Source organism: Arachis ipaensis, chromosome B4 (genome assembly GCF_059453495.1).
Source record: "Arachis ipaensis isolate K30076 ecotype BB chromosome B4, ASM5945349v1, whole genome shotgun sequence".
NCBI classification, from domain to species: Eukaryota; Viridiplantae; Streptophyta; class Magnoliopsida; order Fabales; family Fabaceae; genus Arachis; species Arachis ipaensis.
Window position 1 is genome coordinate 13354243 of NC_142439.1, and position 25034 is coordinate 13379276.

The 25034-nt window shown below is 34.5% G+C and overlaps 2 protein-coding genes across 2 annotated transcripts; both read right to left on the reverse strand.

Moving 5' to 3' along the window:
• Nucleotides 1–959, reverse strand: LOC107636070 (uncharacterized). The gene is made up of 3 exons (XM_088483706.1): nucleotides 764–959; nucleotides 278–690; nucleotides 1–204 (listed from the first exon to the last, which is right to left on the reverse strand). The coding sequence occupies exons 1-3, from the start codon at nucleotides 957–959 to the stop codon at nucleotides 1–3; spliced, it is 813 nt and encodes a 270-aa protein (XP_088339832.1).
• Nucleotides 960–11885: 10926 nt separating this feature from the next.
• Nucleotides 11886–13853, reverse strand: LOC107638895 (stilbene synthase 3). The gene is made up of 2 exons (XM_016342294.3): nucleotides 13453–13853; nucleotides 11886–13099 (listed from the first exon to the last, which is right to left on the reverse strand). Exons 1-2 carry the CDS (start codon nucleotides 13628–13630, stop codon nucleotides 12108–12110), a joined length of 1170 nt encoding a protein of 389 aa, XP_016197780.1. The 5' UTR covers nucleotides 13631–13853; the 3' UTR covers nucleotides 11886–12107.
• Between the last annotated feature and the right edge of the window lie 11181 nt (nucleotides 13854–25034).

The window sequence follows — 25034 nt, forward strand, 5'->3', positions numbered from 1 at the left end:
CTACTCAGACTCTTTATCATACTTGTCCTTCATGGTAGAAAGCTCTTTTTCCTTCTCCAAAACCTTTCCCTCTAGTTCAGCAATGACCCTGTTCTTCGCCCCAAGCTCCTCACTCAATTTATTAGCTCCCTCAGACAACAGTGAAGACTTTCTATGCCTAATCTCCTGGCTATGCCCAAGGCTTGCAATCCGCAATCCAACAACCTAAGAACAATACAAAATACTTATAACGCAAATAAAAGTGATTATAAAAAACAACAAACATACAACCTTATACCTGCATAAACTGGTCGATAGCAATATCACCAGCCTCCTCTACCACAAGTTTATCCATATCAGACTGGGCAATATCATCAGTGATAACCATGTATGGGCAATCCTTACTCCAAAGAGAAGAACCCTCCCCACCCTCTGTAAACCCATGAAAACGTCTTTGATTCTCAACGAATCTAGATAACTCTTCTAAAGGGACCCCCTTCTCCCCTTCAGAAAAATCTTCGGAATCTTCAACATCAATTGCACTCGACTTTCTCTTTCTTGTGATAACCTTCCTACGACCTCGGCGAGGTTGATTAACCTCACCTTCCAAACCTACCTTATCAGGCTTCGATGTCGAGCCCTCTTTTTCCAAATTTTTGCTTTTAAACCGATCTCTTAGGGTTGAAGCTGACACACCCGGATACTTCCCACCTGTAACAAGCAAATAATAGAAATATTAGGAACAAAACACCTTTGTATACATCGAAGATATAACAATACTTACTCAGGTACTCAACCATAGAACTCCTATTGTCCTCCCAAGGGAGAAGTTCAAAAACCGAAAATAAACTTGTTCCGCGAACAACCTCAACTAAGAACTCAATAATACATTCGTTCTCCACACTAATATGCTCCGGACCCAGGATATAGTTTGGCTGCGACGACCAAAAATGGGGGAATTTTTCCCCCAAGATTTTCATCCAGATAGAAAGGAAAACAATCTTCAGAAGCCCTAAACTTTAGGAACATTTCTTTAAAGACTTTAAAAGAAGACTTATACAGTTTGAACACAGCAAACCCTGGGGTACTGTTTAAGTTAACCCAACTCTCTTTCCAGATCCCTTTTGCCTGGAACAAAGAAAAGAACAACTCCAAAGATGGCTTACACTCCAGAAAATCCAGCAAGTTTTCAAAGCATTTTAGAAAAGTCCACCCATTTGGGTGAAGCTGGGAAGGTGCATAGTTTAGTTGCTTCAGAACAGCACACTCGAAATCAGTAAATGGCAGTTTCACATACAATTCCTCAAGAACACAACTATACATAAAAAAAAACTCAAAATCATTTCTTCTATGAAAGACCCGGTCTGATCTAGGACACGAAAGTAGCTCTATACGAATTCCAGAACCTTTTCTAACAATCTTGTTCACATCAATCTCACCAACACTCTCAGCATCTACAAACAGAGGCCCCTGTATCTTAACATCATCACTAACCCAGTTATATGAACCATCTTCTATCAAAGGTTGTTCCTTTTTCAATTTTTCATTTCCCATTTTTTTCAAAAGAATACAGAAAGGCAAGGGAAAAACAAATAAGAAAAGAAGAAGCGTACCTCTTTTGTTCATTTTGACTCAACAAGCTTAGATAAAGGTTGATGGAACCCCTCCAGTTAACAATAAAACCAACATGCAAAAACTGTTCTAGTCCCACACTCAACCCCAACTATCAGATCTAATAATGAGACGCTGTTTCCAACACTCTAAGTAAGCGTAAGGGTCAAAGCGCACATCATTCAAGGGAGGGGGCTGGTCATTAATTAAGTTTTTAATATTCATTTATTGTAACACGTGCACACACCACCTATTTTCATTTTTATGAAGCATTTAAGCTTGGGGGCTACACATGTTATGCACCTACCGAGTTATAGCTCGACTTTCAATAAGCTCAACCTGCTTCATCAAAATGACAACAGGTCAATCTTAGGAGCTATGATACGGCCGTTACCAAATATAAATCGACTTTACGAGCTATAATTCGGTTATAAAAGGTAAGATGTCATATCCTCAATATACATAAGAAATACATAGTACTAACTTAAGCATCGGAGTGCCTTTTGCAGGTACACTCCCCTGTGCTCAGCATATTGTTTGCAATGAGGAATATCTTCGAACGGAAAGCTCGGATCCTTCAAATTCTCAGCTCGACGTTGGAGGCATTAACTCGTCGGCCATTTTTAAGAACCGAGGTTAAGTCCAGATAGTTGAACCAGAACAATAGTGATACAACGAGCTATACTCAAATTGACTCATGAATTTAATACTATTTCATTTTATAATAATTTAAAATTGATATATTTTATAATAATAACACATAATTATATTATTTTAGTAAGATAAATATATAATTGACTAAAATATGTTATAAAGCATGAATTTAATACAACGAATTATTTCCTAACTCAATTTTTTATAATAATTTAATATTAAACATTTTATAACACATAATTATATTATTTCAGTAAGATAAATATATAACTGACTAAAAAATATATTTTTTTTTTTATTTTGGTCTAACTTATGCCTATTACCATTAACACTAATTAATTAATAAAAAAGGTCACTTATATAAAAATTATTATAAAATAATTTATTTAAAAGATATATAAAGTGAATGTTTAAATTTATCTTTTATATAAGCATTACAATAGCCTTTTTTTTTTTCATTTTACCTCTTTCAAATTCACTATCAAAATCAAACACCGCATCATAAACCATATATATCGTCAGAATTGAAAACCGATTAACGGTTTAATCCAATAAGAAAAAAAATAAACAACACAAAAGAATGTTAAATCGTCTAATAATCATCATCTCCTAGTTTCATATTTATTTTAAGTTTTTTGAAGTAGTTTTTTAATTATGTAAGAAAAATTTTATTTAATTTACATGTCAAAAAATAGATGAGAAATTAGAGGATTTAAAAAATATTAATAATTTTGAATTTATAAAATAAAAAATTAGAAAATTTATTTTGGAGAGTAATTTGATGTACGTTTTTTAATTTCAAGAGTTAAAATGAGTTATAAGTGAAAATTCAGAGATCTTTGAATCGTTTAAAATAATAATATTTTAGTGACACGTGAACAAATTTTGTTATGACACGCGACATACAATTGATACGTGGATAAATTATTATATTATGATACGTGGTACTATTATCATGTCAGTATAATACATGTCACTAATAAACACGTCATTTTTACATTTCACATAGTCGAATGTTATTGACACATGTGGTACTAACTCTGTACGTTAGTATGCTATGTCATCACAGCGTCAATAAACATTATTTTATTAAGAGGTTAATATGAGTTTCATAATAAAAATTCAAAGACCAAATTAAAACGATTAAAATTTCAAGAATCAATTTAAAACTTAAGACAAATTTTAAAAGCTAATTTGAGTGTTAACTCGTGATGCAACACTTAATTCATAATAGGTAACCATCATTATAATGCCATAAAAGGGTATTCACTATGTTTCTACAATTAAATTTAAAATATTTAATATAAGTAAAAGACCATAATTTGAAAATAGATATTTTAGTCTTTTTAAAATTAAACTTAAATTTTCAATTTCTATTACAATTAAAAAAATTTAAAAAGAAATATAGCCACTTAAAGTTTAATTAAAACGATATTTTAGTATTTCAAAATCAAATTAAAATATCTAATGTCTAATATAGCTAAACAACTTTGACTCTAAAAAGAAATTGTAGTCTTAAAACTAATACTAAAAAAAATAATTTAGTCTTTTTAAAATTAACAAAAGGATATTTAGCCTTTTCAAAATCACATTCAAATTTTTAATTTTTACTATAATGAAATATTGAAATTAATCATATAATAAGAGTATTTTAATCTTTTCTCAAAATTAATTAAAAGATTACTTTAATTATTTTAAAATTAACCCGACAAGATTATTTTGGTCTTTTAAAAATTAACTATACATGTATTTTAATCGTTTTAAAATCAATTGGATTTCTTATTTCTAACACAAACAATTTTAGACTAATAATCATATCCAGGTATTCTAGTCTTTTTGAAAATTAATACTCTCTTTGATTTTCGTGTCTTAAGATGAGCTAAATAATGTTTTCAGCATTTATTCAAACTTATATTTATAATAAAATTAGAAAACTTAACCCTAAAATATATAATTTTTATTTTTTAATAATTAATTTTAAAAGAATATTTTAGTCTTGTAAAAACTAACTAATAGGGGAGTTTATTAGTCCTTTTAAAATCAAATTCAAATTTCATATAAAAGTATTTTAATCTTTTTTAAAATTAATGGGATATTTTTTCCTCTTAAAAATAAACTCTACTTTGGACCTTTTAAAACTTCAAAAATTGTAATTTGTAATACAATTGAACAACCTTAAATGCTAAAAGAGTAGTTAATTAGTTCTCTGAAGACTAATCCTATAGCTAAAAGGTTATAATCTTTTAGAAATTAACTATAAAAATATTTTAATCTTTTCAAATAAAGTTATACAGTCTTAATTAATTTTACGGTACTTTTTTCTTTTAAAAGTTGAATAAATTACTATTTGTATTCATGAAAGATACAAACGCCAATAAATGTATCCATATAAGAATAAAACGACAATTGTATCCACGAAAAATAGCTTCCGTGTGCCAAAAATATCCTAACGGACCAATTGTGTAATCAATGTCTGGGTACTCTTGGCACACAGAAGCCATCTTCCGTAGTTATAATTGTCGTTTTATTCTTATATCGGTACATTTGTCTGTTGATAAAATGAATTATATAAGTAGTTTAGTCTTTTTCAAAAAATGATTTTTAATACAATCAAATGATTAAATTATTTTATTAGTCTTTATAATTTTATTAAATTTATAGTTAAATCTCTATAATTTAAAAGTTTTCGATTGAGTCCGACACTATTTTAAATTTTATAATTAGATATTTGTTTTGCAAAAAATATTAAAGTTAATAGAATACTTTTTTTAAATGAAGATACTCACATTTAATCAAGGTTGCGAGAATCAAACCTGTCAATAAACTGATAAGGTAACTAGTTCAATAGTTCAATCGAAATTTAACCGATTTAGTTAAATATAAAATAAAATTATTAAAAATTTGATATATAATCTTAAATATTTAAATTTAATAATTTTAAATTAATAAATTTAAAATTTTATAATTTTACAAAATAAATTATTTATAATTTATCATTAAAATTTTATTTTAAGTTATTCCATCTTCATCATACAACCAACAACACAATTAGAAATAGTTTTAAATAAATTAATTCAGCAAAATCCATAACACCACAGTCAGAAAATTAACTTAGCAAAAAAAATTAACCATCAATAAAAATTATTCCAAAAAGTTTAACAAGTATCACCATCAACACAGCCATTTAACAAACAGAACAGTGTCAACAAAAATGATATGAAAAAAATCATCATAATTTATTCCATTTTCATACAAAATTAAATAAAAAATGATAAAATAAGCCGAAACTCATTAATCGATTTCGAATATTTTAGGTTTAGAATCATAAAAAATAGAAATTTAAAATTATAAAAATTAACAACAACAAAAAAAATGAACAAGCGAGAGCTTATCGGTAGCGAAGGAGGAACCAAACATATGGTGATAGAGAAACAAAACAGAGGGCGAGGAAGGAACGAAACTCATGAGAGAGAAAGCAAGCTGACAGCGAGGGAGGAAATGCGAGACAAAGACGAGGATCGAGCAAATTGACAAGCGAGGGAGGAATCAAATTGATCAGGCTTGAAGAGGAGATGACGTGAATGTAGAGAAGAGGATTTTTTTTCTTAAATAAAATAAAAAATTAAATAATTCCCCAAACAAGATATTTCAACTTTATTTTCTAGAATATGAATTTTTTTTTTTGTAATAACAGCAAGTTTGCCGTATCCCCGGCAAACTATATGTTAGGTTTCTAAAATAAAAGCATATCTGTTGGAGAGCATATCAGAAAATCACAATTTCGTTGTTCATTTTCTTTGTCTTAGTGTTGACATTTTCTCTACGATGTCAAGGAATCCATTATTATCCATTCATTACGATGGTGAAATAGTGTATAACGAAGAAGTTTCTATCGTTTTTAGATCGGGACAACCGATAATTACCTATATAACACCGAAAGTCAACAGTTTAACAGCTTTGAAGAATTTGATATTGTATTCCGTCAGACAGTAAGAGGAAAAAATGGTGAAAAGAATTTACTACAGATATCCGACCGAAGTAGATGGCAGTTTGTTTTATAAAAGGTATATTACAGTTGTATTGTCTCTGTTACTATTATATTTATCAGACCATGGTTGTGAGAAATATTTCTAATGTCTTGAATTAGGTACCATTTGCGCGACGACGAGGATGTACGGCTTATAAGGTGGTGGCACAACCAATGGACAAATATTCATCTGTTGGAATTATTCGTGCATCTCGTTGAGGTGGGTGGCTGAGAATCATCTGCAGATACTGTCGATGAGAGTCCGTTGAGTGGAGCTGTTAGACGAACTATCAGAAGAACTATGGTGGATCTAAATATGCCACCTGAGGGTGGATGGTGGATGGGAAGGTCTGGAGCAAGTGGATGGTGGATGGGCAAGTCCTCTGGCACAATCCCAGCCGCCACTAGGTGCTGGTCACCTAGATCAAATAACTCTGTGTGCGCCCACTACAGGTACCAAGTCATATATGGAAGGGATGGACGCAGCTCTATATGATAGTGTATAGGCAGACGATGGTGGACCCGGGCATCCCACAACTCATGCCAGCCACCAAGCAGTTGCGGGAACCACTCGCCGCATCCAAACCGACCATCCAACCTGTGCATGTCGTCAATGTTCAATGGCCTGGTCGGAATGTGCTGCAGGCCACCGAACTAACGTACTACCTAGTCCACCTGATACCACTCGACGATAGCGAAGCAAATCAGCGGACAAACAACCGCCGCCGAGGCTTCCGCCTCAGCTATCGCCAGTGGAACTAGACCAATCAGCTGTGTGTCAGCATACGGCGTCCACTCAACCTGTTCACAAAATGCATATAAATGACGACATTCAAATTTCATGTGAAACATGTATTAAAGTAAATTAAACTTAAATATGTAAAACTTAAATATTTATCAGTTACATTCAGCATCCCAATCCCGTTCAAGGTACGCCTGTAATGCCTAAGCCTGCTCTCGCCTCTGGCATTGTCCGGCCGGTACTGAACACACCTACAATGCCAACCACAATATTATTTCATCGCTCAATTTAATTAACTAAGTAATAGTAACATTAAGGGTTATTATAAGTATTATAATAATACCTCTCCATCAGGGAAAATTGACGATCGAGTATCAAAGTCATCGGGCCGTACCAGCGGAATATGGTGATAAGCCCAAGACAGCAGCAAGCTGACGCACCCACCCAAATTGCACTGACCATGCTCTGTGGCCTGGCACATCTGGCGGTACACCCATGCCAGCACAGCCGAGCCCCACGATAGCCGGCCACACGTCTCAAGGTCCTCCAGCAAGGGGAGCCACCTGATGTGCACCCGAGAGTCAGATGCATTAGGGAATACGATACCCCCTATCAACTACATGATGTACCCTCTCCTGTACCTCAACAAGCGCTCCTCTGTGGCGTCCTGCTCCAGCTCTCCACAAATCGTGTTGTGGAACCGAGTGAGCTTCACAGTCCACTTCGTCTGTGACTGTCTGTCATCTGGGCCGGGAACAGCACCCAGAATCTGCTCACATAACTCCTCAATGTTCCGTCCCTGATGGTGCTGCTCCCTCCCACCAATGGATCCACTCACAGGATCACCGTCGATCCTGAGTCCCAGCTGATAGGCCACGTCCTGCAGGATGATAGTCATCTCCATGCACGGTAGATGAAATGTGTGGGACTCAGGCCTCCACCTCTCTATCAAAGCCGAGGCAAGTGGCCAATCGTGCTCAAACTTGACCATATAGGCCACATACTCAAATCCGGCTCATCTGAGATATGGCCTAATCTGCTCCGGCGGCCGTGTCATCAAATTCTACCTGGTGTGCAAGATCCGAGTCGCCTACCAAACGAAAACAATAAATTAAAAAAACTGTGACGGTGAAGACATAGAATAACAAGTTCACTACTTATTAAATACAATAAAATAAAAATTAGTTAAAAAAGTGTACCACTCGATTAAGTCTGCCAGCAATGTACTCAGCGTGATCTAATTGGTACATCTCACCCTCATAACCCAATAACTACTGCTCCATCTAAACACAATCTAGTAAAATAAAATCACACACACTAAACTTAGTTCCTTTTACGTTAACTAAATTATTAAAAAATATATTTAAGTCTAAAACAGCTTATAAACTTAGTAATTCTAATTCTGCCCCAGCTAACCGACGCCGTCAACTAACTAATTAATTAATAAATAACTAACTGAATCCTAAATTTTACTAATCAAGTTTCTTTCTAATATAACTTAACCTTATTAATTATTCCACTAATTACCTTCTGATTCACAACTTAAACTAATTATTCTGACTAAACTAACTAACAATTTACTTTGTTTTACTAATTAACATGTTATAGACAATAAACAACAACTATACTTAAAAATAACAACATAAAAAATCTAACTAACATAAAAATAGTTAACAGTAAGTCTAACTAATATGTAAACAGTAAATCTGCAACTCTAACTAACATGCAACCTATAACTAATAATTTTCTCTAACATGTAAACAGTAACTCTAACTAAACTAAAAAAAAAAAAAAACTCTAAGTAACTGAGAATTACTGACCTATTAATTACTGACCTGGAACTGAGAATGTCGTCCACAATGAACTTCACGGGCGTCGAAAAGACAGAAAGAAATGAGGAGCAAAGTAAATTTGGAAGAGAAATTAGAAAAGAAAGGGACAAAAGCAAATGGTCCCACTGGGTATATATATTGTGCCGAACTCATCATAGAGCTCGCGGGGAGTGCGGCGAACTCTATATAATTTATAGAGTTCACCGGGGGTATGGCGCTTGCTGTTATTACAAAAAAAAATTGTATTCTGAAAAATAAAGTTGAAATATCTTGTTTGGGAAATTATTTAATTTTTTATTTTATTTAAGAAAAAAATCCTAGAGAAGATGGCCACAAGCTTCGATCTGCAAGTCCAGAGGCGACAATGTAGAGGATAAGAACCTTGATCTGACCTTTTATCTGTTACTGCCGACGGCCACGTGCGTGAGGAGAAGAGTTCGTCGACCGCGTGGACAGGCGCTGGCTGCCGCTACTAGTTGGGCATGAAGTCAGAGAGAGAGAGAGAGAAAGAGAGAGAGAGAGAGAGAGGATATTCAGAGTTAGTGGGTTAGGGTTATTGCTTTTGCTTATGAGAGAGAGTGCCCGAGAGAGGGGGGATTGGGATTTGGGAGTGTTTCTTCTTTTTTCCAAAAACTGAAACGGGCCCGTTTTGGGAGAGGGGGAGATTTTTTTTAAAAAAAATATGAACTGGTTAATCCTCTAAAAACCCGGCCAGTTCCGACAGTTTATCGGTTAACCATCACTTCGGCCGTTTTTCATCAATTTTTTTGCAGAACGGTTCGCTACATTAATTGAACTGGTCAAAAGACCGGTTTTTAATTAATCCAGTCAAACCGGTCAATCCGATTCGATTTTCAGAATATTGCATTTAATAGATAAATCTCTAAACCTAAACGTTCTCTCATTTTTAGAATATCCTATTAACTCTAGTTCTGTGTTTCAAAAAAAATAAATAAAATAAAAAACTAAAAATGTCTCACTGTTTTGCTTAAAAGAAAAAGAATTAGGGGAAGGAAAAACACCTTCACTGTTTTGTTTTTTTTTTTTAAAGAAGAATTAAGAGGAAAAAGAAAAAAAAAAGCTCTACAACCAAGTAATTTACTCAACTAAGTTGTATAACCAGTTTTTATATTCACGCGCGTTACTTCTTCCGTATACCGCCGCCATTACTGTTTCTTCTTCTTCTTCCCCTCATTTTAATTCATCTTTCTTATTCGTTATCGTCATTGTCGTTGTTGTCACTATCACCACCACCACCACCACCGCCATCTCCTCCTCTTCCTCCTCCTTCTTTTTCATTTGATGAATTTTTCTCCTTTTTCTTTTCTCTTCTTCCATTATCATCATCATCATCATCATCATCATCAACATCATCATCATTGTGATTCTTATCATAGGCTTGGATGACTTATGTGAGTTAAGCTATGTTGATAAGTTTTTTTGGTGATATCATTTTCAAGTTTTGGTGTTATTATGAGTTAGATTCATTGTGATTCATGTTTCTATGCTTGTTTTGAGTTTAGTTTTTTCTGGTGTCACCATTTTAAAATTTCGATGTTATTTTGATTTAAATTTAGTGTGATTCTTGTCATAGGATTAGATTTGGAGTCACTATGTAGTTGTAGTGTTTCTTATGTGATTTAAACCATATTGATGAGTTTTCTGATGTCATCATTTCCAAATTTCGGTGTTATCATGAGTTAGATTCAATGTGATTAATGTTTTTATGTGCTTGTTTTGGGTTCAATTTTTTCTGGTGTCACCATTTTAAAATTTTGGTGTTATTTTGATGTAGATTATGTATGATTCTTGTCATAGACTTGAGTTTGGTGTCTTTATGCAGCATTCTCCTCCTCTTTCTCCTCCTCTTTATTATCATCATCATAAGAAGAAAAAAAATCAAATAAAGAAAAAGAATAAATACATAATACTGCAAAATAAAAAAGAAAAATGACGCGTTTCATTAAACCGTTGTATCGGCGGATTATATCAACGGAAAATCCGACGGTAGTTTTGACGCCATAGAGTAATATCTTAATTTGCGCCAATACTTTCTGTTAGTTTTTTGTGACGGAAAATATATTTCTATGGTAATTTTGTATGGCGACAAATTTTTCTTTTTTTTTTTGTTAGAAAATTCGATTATAAATCTGCCGATACAATTTGACACTAAATTTGACGGTAATTTTGACGATATTTAATATTTTTTTGTAGTGATTTAAACTAATTTGATTAAATTTAGTTGTCAAGAAGACTTGAATATATAATAGGACTCAAAGAGAAAACGTCAAGTCATTTTTGTATTAAAATAAAAAAGTAAAAACGCTTCCCCCCGTTTAATTTTGTTTCAAAAAACTGTTTTAAGTTTTTGTTACTGAACACATGCGTACAATAGCCTATAGCAGCATGTGTCCAAAACACTTTCCGTCTTGTACCAAAACCAAGCACCGCTAACCCATGACCGGTCATCATGTTTTATCCAATTCTCTCCATTCTTTTTTTCAATTAATCATGTAAATATAGTTTCACATTATACAACAACTTTTTATGTATTATTTTAGTCCAATTTAAATCTTGTATAGTATAAAATCATACTTTATAATATCACACTTTAATTAATTTGTTGCGCACGCATTAACTGAAAACAAAAACGAACTCGTATTTATCACTCAAAGCATCTCTACCGCATTGTCTTGATTAAAATACTGTTTACAGTACATATTTGAGGCATTGTGCATTTTTAAATAATTTCTTTTGTTCATATTTATTAAAACAAATATCAAATTTTACTAAATATCTATGTATTTAAAGGGAAAGAAAAAACAAAATACATGCATTTCGTTAATCGTCACTAAGACACTTTGATATTTCTAATATAATTTAAATCCAAAACGTTTAATTAGAACGTAATATATACTTACGATCTTAATGGATATCTTAGATGTATTATTGTTGTATATGTTTAATACAGTCATTTAATTTCTCATTTAATCCAGCTATTTCAATGTGTAACTTGAGCAATGACTGGAACAAGACAAAATACTATGAAAATGAATTTTATCATGTATTTGCTGCAACACAAGATGACATATTGTATCAGTATTCTTACAAACAGTTACCTACTTTGAACTTTGAGATTGAATTTTCGTGTAAAAGAATAACTTGAGATATTTTTGGCTGATCAGGTCCTTATTCTTGAACAAAAGATAATCTTTAAAGGTTAACACAATCGCTTATATGCAGAGATATATAATTAAGTGTATCATATAGCTACGCTGCGAAGCACAACGGTTTCAATGGTGAGACCAGGACCAAAGCCAAAAAGCACACCCCAATCAAGTCCTTCTCCGGTGGTTTTAAGTCCTTCTTTAAGGGACTTCTTTCTCATCAAATCCATAATGAAAAACACACATGCACTTGACATGTTACCATAATTGCTAAGCACATCTCTAGTGGCTTTCATCTTTTCTGGTTTTAAGTTTACCTTTTGTTCAACCTGGTCCAAAATTGCACGTCCACCAGGGTGTGCAATCCAAAATATTGAGTTATAATCAGATATACCCAATGGATCAAAAGCTTTACTGAGCGCGTCGTTGATATTTTGCGAAATAATATCAGGAACACTCTTGTTAAGATAGAATGTAAGTCCAACTTCACGAAGGAGACCACCGATAGCTCCATGGCTGCCAGGGACGAGTTTTTGATCGGTCGAAACAATCTCAAAGATAGGCTTCTCAACCTCTGGCACAGGATCAGAACCAATGATAATCGCAGCAGCTCCATCCGCAAATAATGCTTGTCCTACAAGACTATCCATGTCTGTCTCACTAGGACCACGGAAAGTGACTGCAGTATTCTCAGAACAAACAATAAGCACACGAGCATCTTTGTTGTTCTCAGCCAAGTCCTTAGCCAAACGAAGGACAGTTCCACCAGCGAAGCAGCCTTGGTGGTACATCATGTACCTCTTGACGCATGGGTCAAGTCCTAAGAGTACGATGAGTTCGTAATCTACGCCAGGCAATGCAACACCGCTAGTGGTGCAGAAGATCAAATGTGTAATCTTAGACATTGGCTGGCCCCATTCTTTGATGGCCTTGGTTGCAGCCTCTTTTCCTACTCTTGGTACTTCCCTGATCATCATGTCTTCTCTTGCATCCAATGACGGTGCCTTGTACGCACACATATTAGGGTTCTTCTTCAGTATCTCTTCCGTTAAGTACATATGTCTGTTCTTGATTTGCGTTCTCTCACCTGAAATAATATTTAATTCACATTCATCAAGTTATTTGTCAAATACAAAAACTGTTTGTCACTTATTAAAAAGTAATATTTTTAAAATTTTTATTACGTTTTTAAATCTTTCGAGTTATTCTTGTAGTGTGACTTAAACTTTCGTACTATTTTAATAGTTTAGCCAGAATTTTAATTATAGAAATAATGTTAATATATAGTCGTCGTCGTCATCATCATCGTAAAGCAGAGGATATGATAGATTTATAATGGAATGTTAATTGTTGTGTATTAAATAATATATAAGTAAAATAAATTTTATTTTGATAAATATTAATTAAAATAAAAATAAAACATTTGACAAGAATACATACAAATACGCTGAAACTTCTTCTTTAAGTCGGTCATGTGTTCGCTGTTAGTAACTCTAAAATAATAATCTGCATATGTACTCTGATCAACACAATTTGATGGATTTGCTGTGCCAATCGCCAATACAGTTGCAGGGCCTTCTGCCCTTTGAACCTTGCGAATCTCGCTCACAGACACCATGTTTTCTTATCGATGTTCTTTGGGATAGAAAAGCTTAGCTATGTTTTATGGGATAACAAAGATATTTTGATCGATGAAGACTTGGGCAAGAAGATGGGGGGTATTTATATGCTTGGGAGTAGGTGAATATGTTGAATAAGAAACCATGTTCTCAATCAAAATTATATTAAACTCGTAATAATGTTCCTGGTGGTCATAGCAGTATTCCGAAACGATGTTCTCCAATTTCTTAATCGGTTGCTTAATTGTTTTATTTTGACTGAAAGGATGAACCCGCTGTAATTTGGAGGCATCGATCGGGAGAAAATTTCTATTAGGTGACATCATTCTCTTGTTCAGTAATTTATTGGAAAACTTACTATTATTTTCTATTTTTTATTATTTTAGATAAGTTATTATATATTATTTATTATTTATTATCTATATAAAATAGGGATATAAAAATATTTAATGTAAAAATTTTTATTCGTACAAATTTTTTAATGTATAAATTTATTAAAAGAAATTTGTAGTTTTTAAAATTTTAACCCAAGACTTTTTAATTAAGTATTATTATTATTATTATTATTATTATTATTATTATTATTATTATTATTATTATTAGCAAAAAATTTTATTCGTAAATATTTTTTAATGTATAAATTTATTGAAAGAAATTTGTAGTTTCTAAAATTTTAACCCAAGACTTTTTTATTTATTTATTATTATTATTATTATTATTATTATTATTATTATTATTAGTTTAAATGTAGGACAAATATAATAAAAAATGTTAGTCGTCTAATAGTTTTTATTTATTGACAAAACCTATTAAATAAAAGGTGATTTCTATAATCCTCCGAATCCATAAGTTAGAAATTAGAGATGTCTTTCTTAGATGACCTTGTTTAAATTTGAGCATATGTTCATTTAAGTAAATATCATCAAGGAATAGTCAAATTATTATTTAAAATTCCATTTTTTTAATGCAAATATGCTTTCACTACTACACTCATCAAGTCTATTATGGATGGCTTTACTAACAATTGGTGTGGGAACTAACAAGTTATTGACGGCCGTTGCTAAAATACAAGTCATTGGTAATGTGACTGGAAATTATTTTTTTCTGCACCTTTATCGCGAATAATATTGTTAACGTGTTAGGAACATAATCATTTATATTGTCTCTTTTTATTAGTTTAAGTTTTTAAAAAAAATAATATCATGATATAATATTAAAATTTTATATTTAAAAGATTTAGAGTTTGATTTTTGATAAATAAAAAATAATATAATTAATATTTCAGACAAGTGAGTCATTGACAATATTTAAATAAATAAAATTTTAATTATAAATTAAGAAATAAGTTACAAACAATCTTAGATAGTTTTTTTTTGTATTTAATTTTTAAATATAATTAGAGATTGTTTTAGTCGTCAGTAAATATAAAATAAATGGTAAACTTGCTTGACCGTTGCTATTTTGAAATAAAAATGTTGCGCTTATTATTTCTATTTAGAGACGACTTGACTATTGGTTTATTTATTTATTAACTGATTTTCAGTGCTAATATATAAAACATTTTTGTCTTACATACATATGCACCATAAAGTAGGAACTATTAAGGATATGGATAGCTGCAAGTGGGTAGCCGGGCATCACGTGCTTCACTATTATTAACCATTATATCCATGTCATGCTGAAATCTCTTCGAATTAAAAATGTTTGTGTTCTACTACTAGTGGGTGGAACTTATTATATCATGTTTTCTAATAGAAATTTCAATATTCAAAGACGACGATGTATTTGAGTGGGTGTATGAGGAGTTTGGTGGATGACTATGGAGAGTTGGAGACCTCTCTCACTCGACGCCTCTATATCTACCACCACATATATGAATCTGGTCTTAATTAATTAGTCTTTCTTGACCAAATTAAACAATAATATATATAATATGATTGATGACTATATTATTTCATACTTTTTTTTTTCTTTTATCTTTTGTTACAACACGATCCAAAATGAGAGTACAAAATGTAATACAGCATCTACATATGTTTTGAATGTTTTAAATTTAAACATTACGAACCTACAAGAAATAATAAAATTATTGACATTACGAAATCTATATCTAACTATGTCAAGATATATTTTGAATGTTCCAACACTCAAATACATGTTCTTTGAGTACTCACACTCATGCCTTTAAAACAAGCACCCAAATATATCATTAGCTTTATAAGGCCCCTCCTACAACCATCTGAATACGTTACACCTCTCTCAAGCTCATTGAATCCACTTTTATTTTAAACAGTTTCTTCCAAACCCAAAACAAAATAAAACAACCAACCATGTATCAAACGTTAAATAACCAATTCCCTTCGGCATTGCTATCAAGGATTAGTTACTCACCATTTAAAATATTTTTCGATCAATCGGTATCAACTCAACTCAATAAGGGAGAAAGTCACAAATTACATCACCCTCTAATATTCTACCACACAGAGGTTTACGCCTAGAACATAAATTAGAGGTGGCAAGGTGCTACAATCTCAAAAAATAAAAATACATATGTAGATATATTGAAAATGGGAGTTATCTAGGAATCTTGAAGAAAAAGTTGAAACGAAAAAACAAACAGAAAAATGCATCACTCACGATCGGGTAAACGTAAAAAAGTAGATAAGATCAAGCGGAAAAGATAATGTATTTAAAATATCAGAGTTCCAAAGATACAAATAACAAACTTTAGGCTCGACCTACGAAGCAAAGGCTGACCAGCGTATACATATACATATATAAATAATCCCAAGAGCAACCCAAAATATGACAAAGCACATGTTTCTCTAAGTTAGCCTCTAAGAGGGACAAAACATAATATATACAAGATGGAGAATCCGTATACATATATAAACTTAAAAAAATACAAACACCGAGTTCCACGATAGTTCTTCGCTTCCAAGAGTCTCCAGAATGTTCAGTGCGGTGCTTCGCGTCCTGCATATGAAAACAACAATATATGTATGGAATGAGAACCGGAGGTTCTCAGTATGGTAAAGGTGCCCACGTACATAATGTATAAGGTCCCGGGAAAGCCAGAGGCAATCCTAAAACTCCGACACTCAGATTTAAACTTAAGATCCAACTAAACCAGAAATTAGGTAAAACTATCTAAGGCATTCAGTTTCTAATCCAAATATAGCCTAACACTTCAATCTCAGTCTCTTCTAACCCTCCAAATCATCGGTGGAACAACTATCGTCACACCTCCACCACACGAGGGATCTCTCAGTTGCAGAGACATACAATATAGACAAGAAAAACACAGATAGAATGTAGTTACAGCAGGTAGAACATATAGCAATTAGACATAGTTAATCACATAGGCAATCCCAAGTTATGCAAACTCAAACAAAACAAACAAATGCATATGATGTATGCCAGCTCTATGGCCGATGAGTCTCATGTGTCGGTTATAAAGCCAAATTCGACATGTCCGGTAGCTAACCCTGGACAGAATACCAAACACGGAGCAAATGGGACAACGCCGCAACCCTTACGTCTTACCCGCATACTCGGAGCAGGGGACAACCTCACCACTGCCTCTTACCCAGGCAGTGTTACAGTTCTCCACCTGGAGCAAGTGGCGACATAACTCAACCCTTGCATCTTACCCGAAGCCTCGAACTCTTATCTGGAGCAAGTGGATCACACTACTGCATCTTACCTGGAGTCTCGGCTTTTACCCGGAGTAAGTGGACAACACCACCGTCTCTTACTCGGAGTCTCAACTTATATCCAAAGCGAGTGGCCAACGCCACCGCCACTTATCTGGTCACACATATCTCATAATCATTAATTCAATATCGCACTTCAATATTAATTCTCATCATCCTTCATTCAAATTCATTCTTCATCAATCCATCTCTCACTCAATTATCATTTCAATTCTTTCATATTAATTCAAAATTCATAATTAACTCAATTTTCATCATTCTTCTTCCTCATCCCTTACTCGGAGCAGGTGGACAATGCCATTGCCTTTTATCCGGGGTTACATATATCTCATCTAAGTACAAATCATCATCACTTCTATCATCCTCATCAATCTCCTCTCATTCAACGTTACCAGCGCCTCATTAATTCAGTTACACTTCGTAAAATCCTTCCAAATAACTCTTAAATTTATTTAATAGACTCATCCTCATTCTAAGACTTAAAGGCTCACTAACGGACCTTAAACAGGTATAAGGTAGATTTGGAAAGCTAGAGAATTGTTTTAGTATACAAAATTTCCACTTCTAGCCAAAACAGAAGTCTCGCGTACGCGAGTTTATGTCCATGTACACGAGATGGCAAAACAAAAGGAACTTCTCACGTAACGTGTGCCGCCCGTGTACGTGACGTTCGATTTAACAAGTCCTCATATGTGGGAACATGTCTGCATATGCGAGATATGCAGACAGTGAGTGAATCTCGTGTCGCGTGTGCATGCTCGCTTATGCGACTCCTCAATTTTCTCAAAAAGTTGCTAAGTTGCAGAATTTCCAAAATTTGACACCAAACTTCAAACGTGCATAACTCTTTCATTTAATTTTAAATAATTTTTCATCCATTCTTTGAACGGCATAAACTTCACGGACCCAATTTTTATTTGAAATAAGTTTGATAAAATTTGGGAGTTCGTAAGCCGAGTTATGACCCGCCAAAGTTGGTCAAAAATCAAGTTTTACCAAAAACCCTAAAATCTCTTTTCTTTCCAAATTCTCAATTTCAAATAAAAGTTCACACCTTAAAACAACTTCAAATATACTCAAAGAAATCCCCTAACTGTAAAACCCGGTTAATTAATGGCTAATTAACCCATAAATTAAAATATATTCTAGAAAATGAGAAATGAGATTTTTATTGTTTAATGTGATAGAGAAATTTAAAACGAGAATTTTGACGCTGTCTGGGTGGTTGTGGACCGGCTGACGAAGTCGGCTCACTTTCTACCCATTCAGATGAACTATACTCTTGAGGAGTTAACGCGCCTGCATATTAAGGAGATTGTGAGACTTCATGGTGTGCCTACGACTATAATTTCTGACAGAGATCCCCGTTTCACTTCGAGGTTCTGGGGTGCATTTCAGAAAGATTTTGGAACCCGTTTAAACTTAAGTACAGCTTACCATCCTCAAACAGATGGTCAATCTGAGAGGACAATCCAAACCCTAGAGGACATGTTGAGGGCTTATGTTTTAGACCAGCCGGCGAGCTGGGATCAGTACATGCCGCTAGTGGAATTTGCGTACAATAATAGCTACCATGCGAGTATCGGAATGGCTCCGTATGAGGCTCTGTATGGGAGGAAATACCAATCTCCGCTATACTGGTATGAAGCTGGGGAGAAAATTCTGTTGGGGCCTGAGATGATAGCGGAAACCACTGAACAAGTTAAGAAAATCAGAGATAGGATGCTCACTGCTCAGAGCTGTCAAAAGAGTTACGCCGATCAGACGCGGAAGCCCTTAGAGTTCGAGGAAGGAGACCATGCTTTCCTTAAGGTTACTTCGACAACAGGAGTAGCTAGAGCGATTAAGACAAAGAAACTAAATCTTCGATACATCGGTCTGTTTCAGATTCTTGAGGGTTGGACCGGTGGCGTATCGGATGGCTCTATCGCCTCACTTTCGAACCTGCACGACGTATTTCACGTGTCGCAGCTTCAGAAGTATACTCCTGACGCTAATCATGTGTTAGAACCTGAATCGGTTCAGTTAAAGGAAGACTTGACTCTGCCGGTGACTCCGGTCTGGATTGATGACACGAGTATTAAGAAGTTACGCGGAAAAGAGGTTTCATTAGTGAAAGTGGCATGGAGTCGAGCCGGTGTTGAGGAACACACTTGGGAGCTTGAGTCAGAGATGCGAGCAGATTACCCACACCTATTCTCAGGTAACTGAACTCAAATTTTGTGGGCAAAATTCTCAATTAGGTGGGTAGAATGTAAAACTCGGTTAATTAATGGCTAATTAACCCGTAAATTAAAATATATTCTAGAAAATGAGAAATGAGGTTTTTATGGTTTAATGTGATAGAGAAATTTAAAACGAGAATTTTGACACCAACTTTAAAGAAATCGGCCCAAGATTGGGCCGAACGGGCCAAACCGAGCCAACCGGACCCAAGTTGGGCCCAAGGGCCCAGCCAAGCTCTCATTTACTGAGAGAGCTCGGCTCTCTCTCTCCCTCAAGAACACACTCACGCTGGAAATTAGAAAGGGGAAAGGGGGAGGAAACATAAACCCTTGTTCCAACTTCAATTGATCACAACTTTTGATCCGGAGCTCCGATTGATGCACCATTTGTGGTCACACGACCGCGGCGTCGAGCTCTACAAAACCTATGTCATTATTTCTGAGGTAAGCCATAGCTTCATCTTCGAATTCTCAGCCCTTATTTTCGAAATTTTAGTGAGTAAAGTGTTGAGATTTTTGAGTTTGGATGTTATAGGCTCAAATTAACTTGAAGGGAAGGCTTGCCCTTGCTTCCTAGATCCTTGTGTAAGGTAAGAGATCTCAAACCCTAGTGAAAATATTGAATTTAAGGTTTTGGGTGTTGAGTTATTTGTGTTTTGGTATGGTATTGTGGCTTAGGCATTGTATATATGTGTATTGGAGCTTGATTGGTGGTTTTGGAAAGCTTTGGTGTGGAGCCCCAAGCTTGGAAAATCTGTTGGTGGAGTTTGGAAACCTTGGAAGTTGAATTTGAGAGTGTTCCAGGTGGAACAGGAATCGGCCAAGGTATGGTTTCATCTTCCTGTATCTAAAATATAATGTGGTGTGAAAACTTAGGCTAGAGACCCTAAGATAGGAGTTGAATTACTAATGTTGTTGATGAATGAAATGAATTGTGTTAGTTGTGTATGAATTTAGTGGTTGAATGATTGTGAATGATGATAATTGTTGGCAAAGTATACAAGAGTTGTATGTGATATGTCCAATGGATGATAAGGTTGAGACTCTTGTTGGTGAGCATGAGTTGAAGGGTGATATTGAAATATGTATGTATATATGGTAATTGATGGATTGGACGTTTGTTTGGTAAATTGAATTATGAAATGTTGATTATGATTTGAGATTTGGTTAAATATGGTGAAATTGGTAGATTGATGTTGGGATGGTTAAGTTTTGGGTTGATTTTGAATGGATTTGGAAGTGTATGTTTTGAAATTTGAGAGTTTATGAGTTTTGGTAAAAATAGAATTTTGATGAACTTCAACGGATCATATCTTGAGTTATTGTTTTCAGAATTTGATGCTTTTTATATCAATTGAAAGATAATTTCATAAGCTTTAAAATGGTTCAAATTTGGTTGAAATATGAATTTTGTGGAAGGAGATATGATCGTTGGAAGTTCGGGCCAAAAATCTGAATTCTGCAACTTATGCAGAATTTGTGATTTCTGGGTTGTGTGCGTACGCACAGCCTTGTGCGTATGCACACCACGCGCAATTTTGAGCCTGTGCGCACGCACAGGCCTATGCGTAGGCTCGCGCGGGAATGGAGCTGCTGCTGGGAGTGCTAGCACGCTCTGTGCGCACGCTTGGCCAAGGAAGTCTTGCGAGCTGTGCGTACGCACAGATCTGTGCGCACGCACAAGTTGGGAATGGCATGCTGTTGGTGGCGCTGGCATACCTTGTGCGTGCACACAACCCTGGAGGTTTTTCTTTTTGTGCGTACGCACAGGCCTGTGCGTGTGTGCGTACGCACACGTTTAAAAATGCTTCTGGGCGTGCGCACGCACACCCCTGTGCGTACGCACGCGACCCAGTTCTTTTCTAAAGCTATTGTTTTAAGTCTTTCACATTCCCAACAAGCTTGTAACCTTCTGAGACGTTATTTCACACTTATAAACCCCCCAATTTCATCCCCTAAATCTTAAATTGATGTAAAATGCCTAGTGAATGAAAGTAAGCTAGGAAAGAGGGTAAATTGTGGAGGAAGAAAGGGGATGTTATGATGAGTATGATGAATGATGATTATAAGAGTTGTTGAGGAGGATGGTGGAGTGCTGTATATGATATGAGCCAAATGGCTGAGTATGATATTAGCCGAATGGCGGTGTGTGATGATGATTATGGCTGGTTATGAGATTATGATTTGTAAGCTGGATAGCTGAGATGAATGTTAATATATGGATGTGATTTATATGCATATATGCTGAATTGTGATTATTGTGATTGTTGCACTCCACCTATTTGAGATAAGAGTTTCCCTGGGTGAAAGCAGTGGCTAGCCACCACGTGCTCCAGGTGGAGACTCGATACTCTGCTGACCCTATGTCGTAAGTGTGGCCGGACACTGTGAAAGTTCCGGATGAGCTCGCCCCCGTAAATATACACCAGTGAGGGTGTTGGATATATATGAATTTATGATTCATGTTGAGAATAACTCGAGTTGGAGATGCACGACAGAGGGACAGTCCAATGGTTAGCTACCAGGACTTGTCGGGTTGGCTTTATAACCGACAGATGAGACTCATCAGCCACTAGGACAGGCATACATCATATGCATTATATGTGACTTGTCTGGATTGCCTAATTGACTGCATCATTACTTGCTAATTGCCTAATTGTCTTATTTGCTTCCTACTTGTGCATCTCTCTGCTTGATATACTTGTGTTTGCATTTCAATCACTGTTGGCGGTTGAGAGGTTTGCAGGATTGGAAAGGGGATATTTAGTTAGATTGAAGATCCTTAAGTTAGTCGCCTGTTTATATTTCTTATGGTTTAGCATGTTTATGCGCTTTGGTTATATCTGAAAGTTCTAGGATTGCCTTCAGCTTTCCCAGGACATTAAATGTTAAATATTTGGGCACTGTTACCATGCTGAGAACCTCCGATTCTCACCCATGCGGATTTTGTGGTTTTTAGATGCAGGACGTGAGGCTCCTCGTTGAGGCATGCTGGAGACTTCCTTTTGGCGAAGATTCTTGTATCTTGGGATTTTATTCTGATCATTATACACTTGTTTAGATACTTATATTCTCCACTATTCATATATATTTTGTATTAACTCCTCTTAGAGGTTATTTTGGAGAAACAGATTTTGTATTTTGTCTTTTGGGTTCTTTTGGGATTATCTTATATATGTATGTATATATACTTATATGCTCGGGCCGGTTATCTTCGCAAGCCGAGTCCCGAGTCTTGATATATGTATTTTGGCACTCTGTTGTATATCTCTTTGTGTCAGCTTACTCTTTATCTGTTTCATTTATGTTATCGATCGAAGTGTTGCACTTTTCGATTTTAACGGTTTTGATTTACCCCTTTTTCTTCAAAGGCTCCTAGTTACAAATCTTTTCACACTACTATACGTACTAAATTTTACTTTTAGAGGTCGTAATACCTCGCTACTTCTGTTTTATGACTTAAGCATAAGACTCTGTGTGGTAGGGTGTTACACTAACCGTTTCATCTCTTCGATAACATTCCCATACTCCATTTTATCAATTTCCACCCAGTAAATAATAGCCAACAACAATACAATTCATCAATAAACCATAGCATAAATCATAATCATTCATCAATTCTCATCAATCACCACCATCATCAATTATCACACATTTACCTATATAAACTCAACATTTTCACTAGAAATCACTAAGCCACCACATATGCACATAGTTTAACTTATCCTACGGTCAACTAGCCTAAGTTTTTTTGTTACATTATACGTTATCTATGAGAAACCGAAACTATACATTGGCTGATTCCTCCCTAGCCAAAAACACCTCAAATTGCCTCTCCTTCACAAGCTCCAAGCCAAATTTCTAATTCTGCAAGCCCAAACACCCGAAGGTCATTCCAAACCACCAAATTGAATTTCAATTCAACAAGAATCCAGTCTACTTCACACAACATTATTAAAATCATTATATGTCTCACTAATCTAATAATTCACTAGGGTTAACAAGTTCTTACCATACCCACAAGTCAAATGGGCAAAACCCATTGATTACCTGCTTCTAAAGTTCACCTAAACCATAAAAATTATTCAATTTCTCAATACCAAAATCTAAGATTTTCGAAACTGAACAGGAGAAGGCTAGGTAAGATAATAATTTCTTACCAAATTATTCAGTGAATTTTGTAAAGAATTCCGAGATGAACGCGTGGCCGCTGACAGCTCGTCAATCGGAGCTTTAAATTAAAAGATATGTGAGATTGAATATCAAAGTGACAAGGGTTTGTGCTTTGTGTTCAACCCTTGCCCTTTCTTCAGCATGCTTCCATTTCTTTTGGGGGAGAGAAGGTAAGTGTTTGGTTTTTATTGGGCTCGATTCGACCAATTTGTTTTGTTGGTCCAGTTTTGGACTAAAATATTTAAAATTAGTGTCAAAATTCATATTTTAATTATTTTTACTTCATTAAACTATAAAATTTAACTTTTTAATTTTTTTAAATAATAATTAATTTATTGGATAATTATTTATTAATTACCCGGAGTTTACACATTACCATCAAGGATGAGCCAAGGTCAAGAGTACAACCAAACATAAACTTCAAACAAATAAAACTAAGAAACAAAATTAAATCATTACATTCGACTTGCATAATTTAACGTCTCTAATTTTTTTTTTGCTATAGATGTGATATCTATTAACTCCATTGAACCTACTTGTTCACATTTATGTTCGCCTTAGCTTGCCACTGCCGCTTCCAAACGAATTCCTTGCTAGTTTTATACTCTAAGGACAAATTTTGGAACACTTCTTTGTTTGCAATTATTTTATTTCTCAAGAATCTTTGTTCCAATTAGTTTTTCCTTTAATCCACCCAACTAAATTTTTATTTTCTATTACCACCTTCAATTTCTCTTCTTTTATATTGGCTTCCTCCACGAGAAACTGAATAGTTACCATAATCCCTTTCAAATCCGCGTCCCCACTTATTTTTTCTTGAATCACATCTCCCATGATACATAATAGTTTCCCCTCTTTGATAGTAAGATACCCCAACTACAAAGCCTCCTATTTGTGGGTTATATACAGCACAATGCCACTAAATTCATTCTTTGTCATCATCCCTATTTTGATGCTTCACTAGACTATTTTTTTGTGTCTTGTTCGTTAGACACCATTGACTAACAAAAGCTTTTATACGTTCCCATGCAGTTTTCTATGGAATATCTTTATTTTCAAACACATTTTTGTTTCTACAATTTCAAACCTCCCATAAAATAGCAAAAAATAAAATAACATATTTCTTTCTTCAAATACTACCTAAATCTTGATTTAGCCAATTTTCAAACTAAATTTTAACATCATTTACACTTACCCAACTAATACCACCCCACCTTTGAGTCATCTACCATATTTGAGAACAAAATTTACAATGTAGAAATAAATGTGTTACCGTCTTTGTTGCTTCA

What these genes read in the sequence shown, in the direction of transcription:
- LOC107636070 (XM_088483706.1), bottom strand. Translation starts at nt 959, where the DNA reads ATGAAAATCTTGGGGGAAAAATTCCCCCATTTTTGGTCGTCGCAGCCA. An exon ending in TTCTATGGTTGAGTACCTGA is followed by an intron (nt 691 to 763) that starts GTAAGTATTGTT and finishes TGCTTGTTACAG; the next exon opens with GTGGGAAGTATCCGGGTGTG. An exon ending in CTATCGACCAGTTTATGCAG is followed by an intron (nt 205 to 277) that starts GTATAAGGTTGT and finishes TATTGTTCTTAG; the next exon opens with GTTGTTGGATTGCGGATTGC.
- LOC107638895 (XM_016342294.3), bottom strand. Translation starts at nt 13,630, where the DNA reads ATGGTGTCTGTGAGCGAGATTCGCAAGGTTCAAAGGGCAGAAGGCCCT. An exon ending in GAAGAAGTTTCAGCGTATTT is followed by an intron (nt 13,100 to 13,452) that starts GTATGTATTCTT and finishes ATATTATTTCAG; the next exon opens with GTGAGAGAACGCAAATCAAG.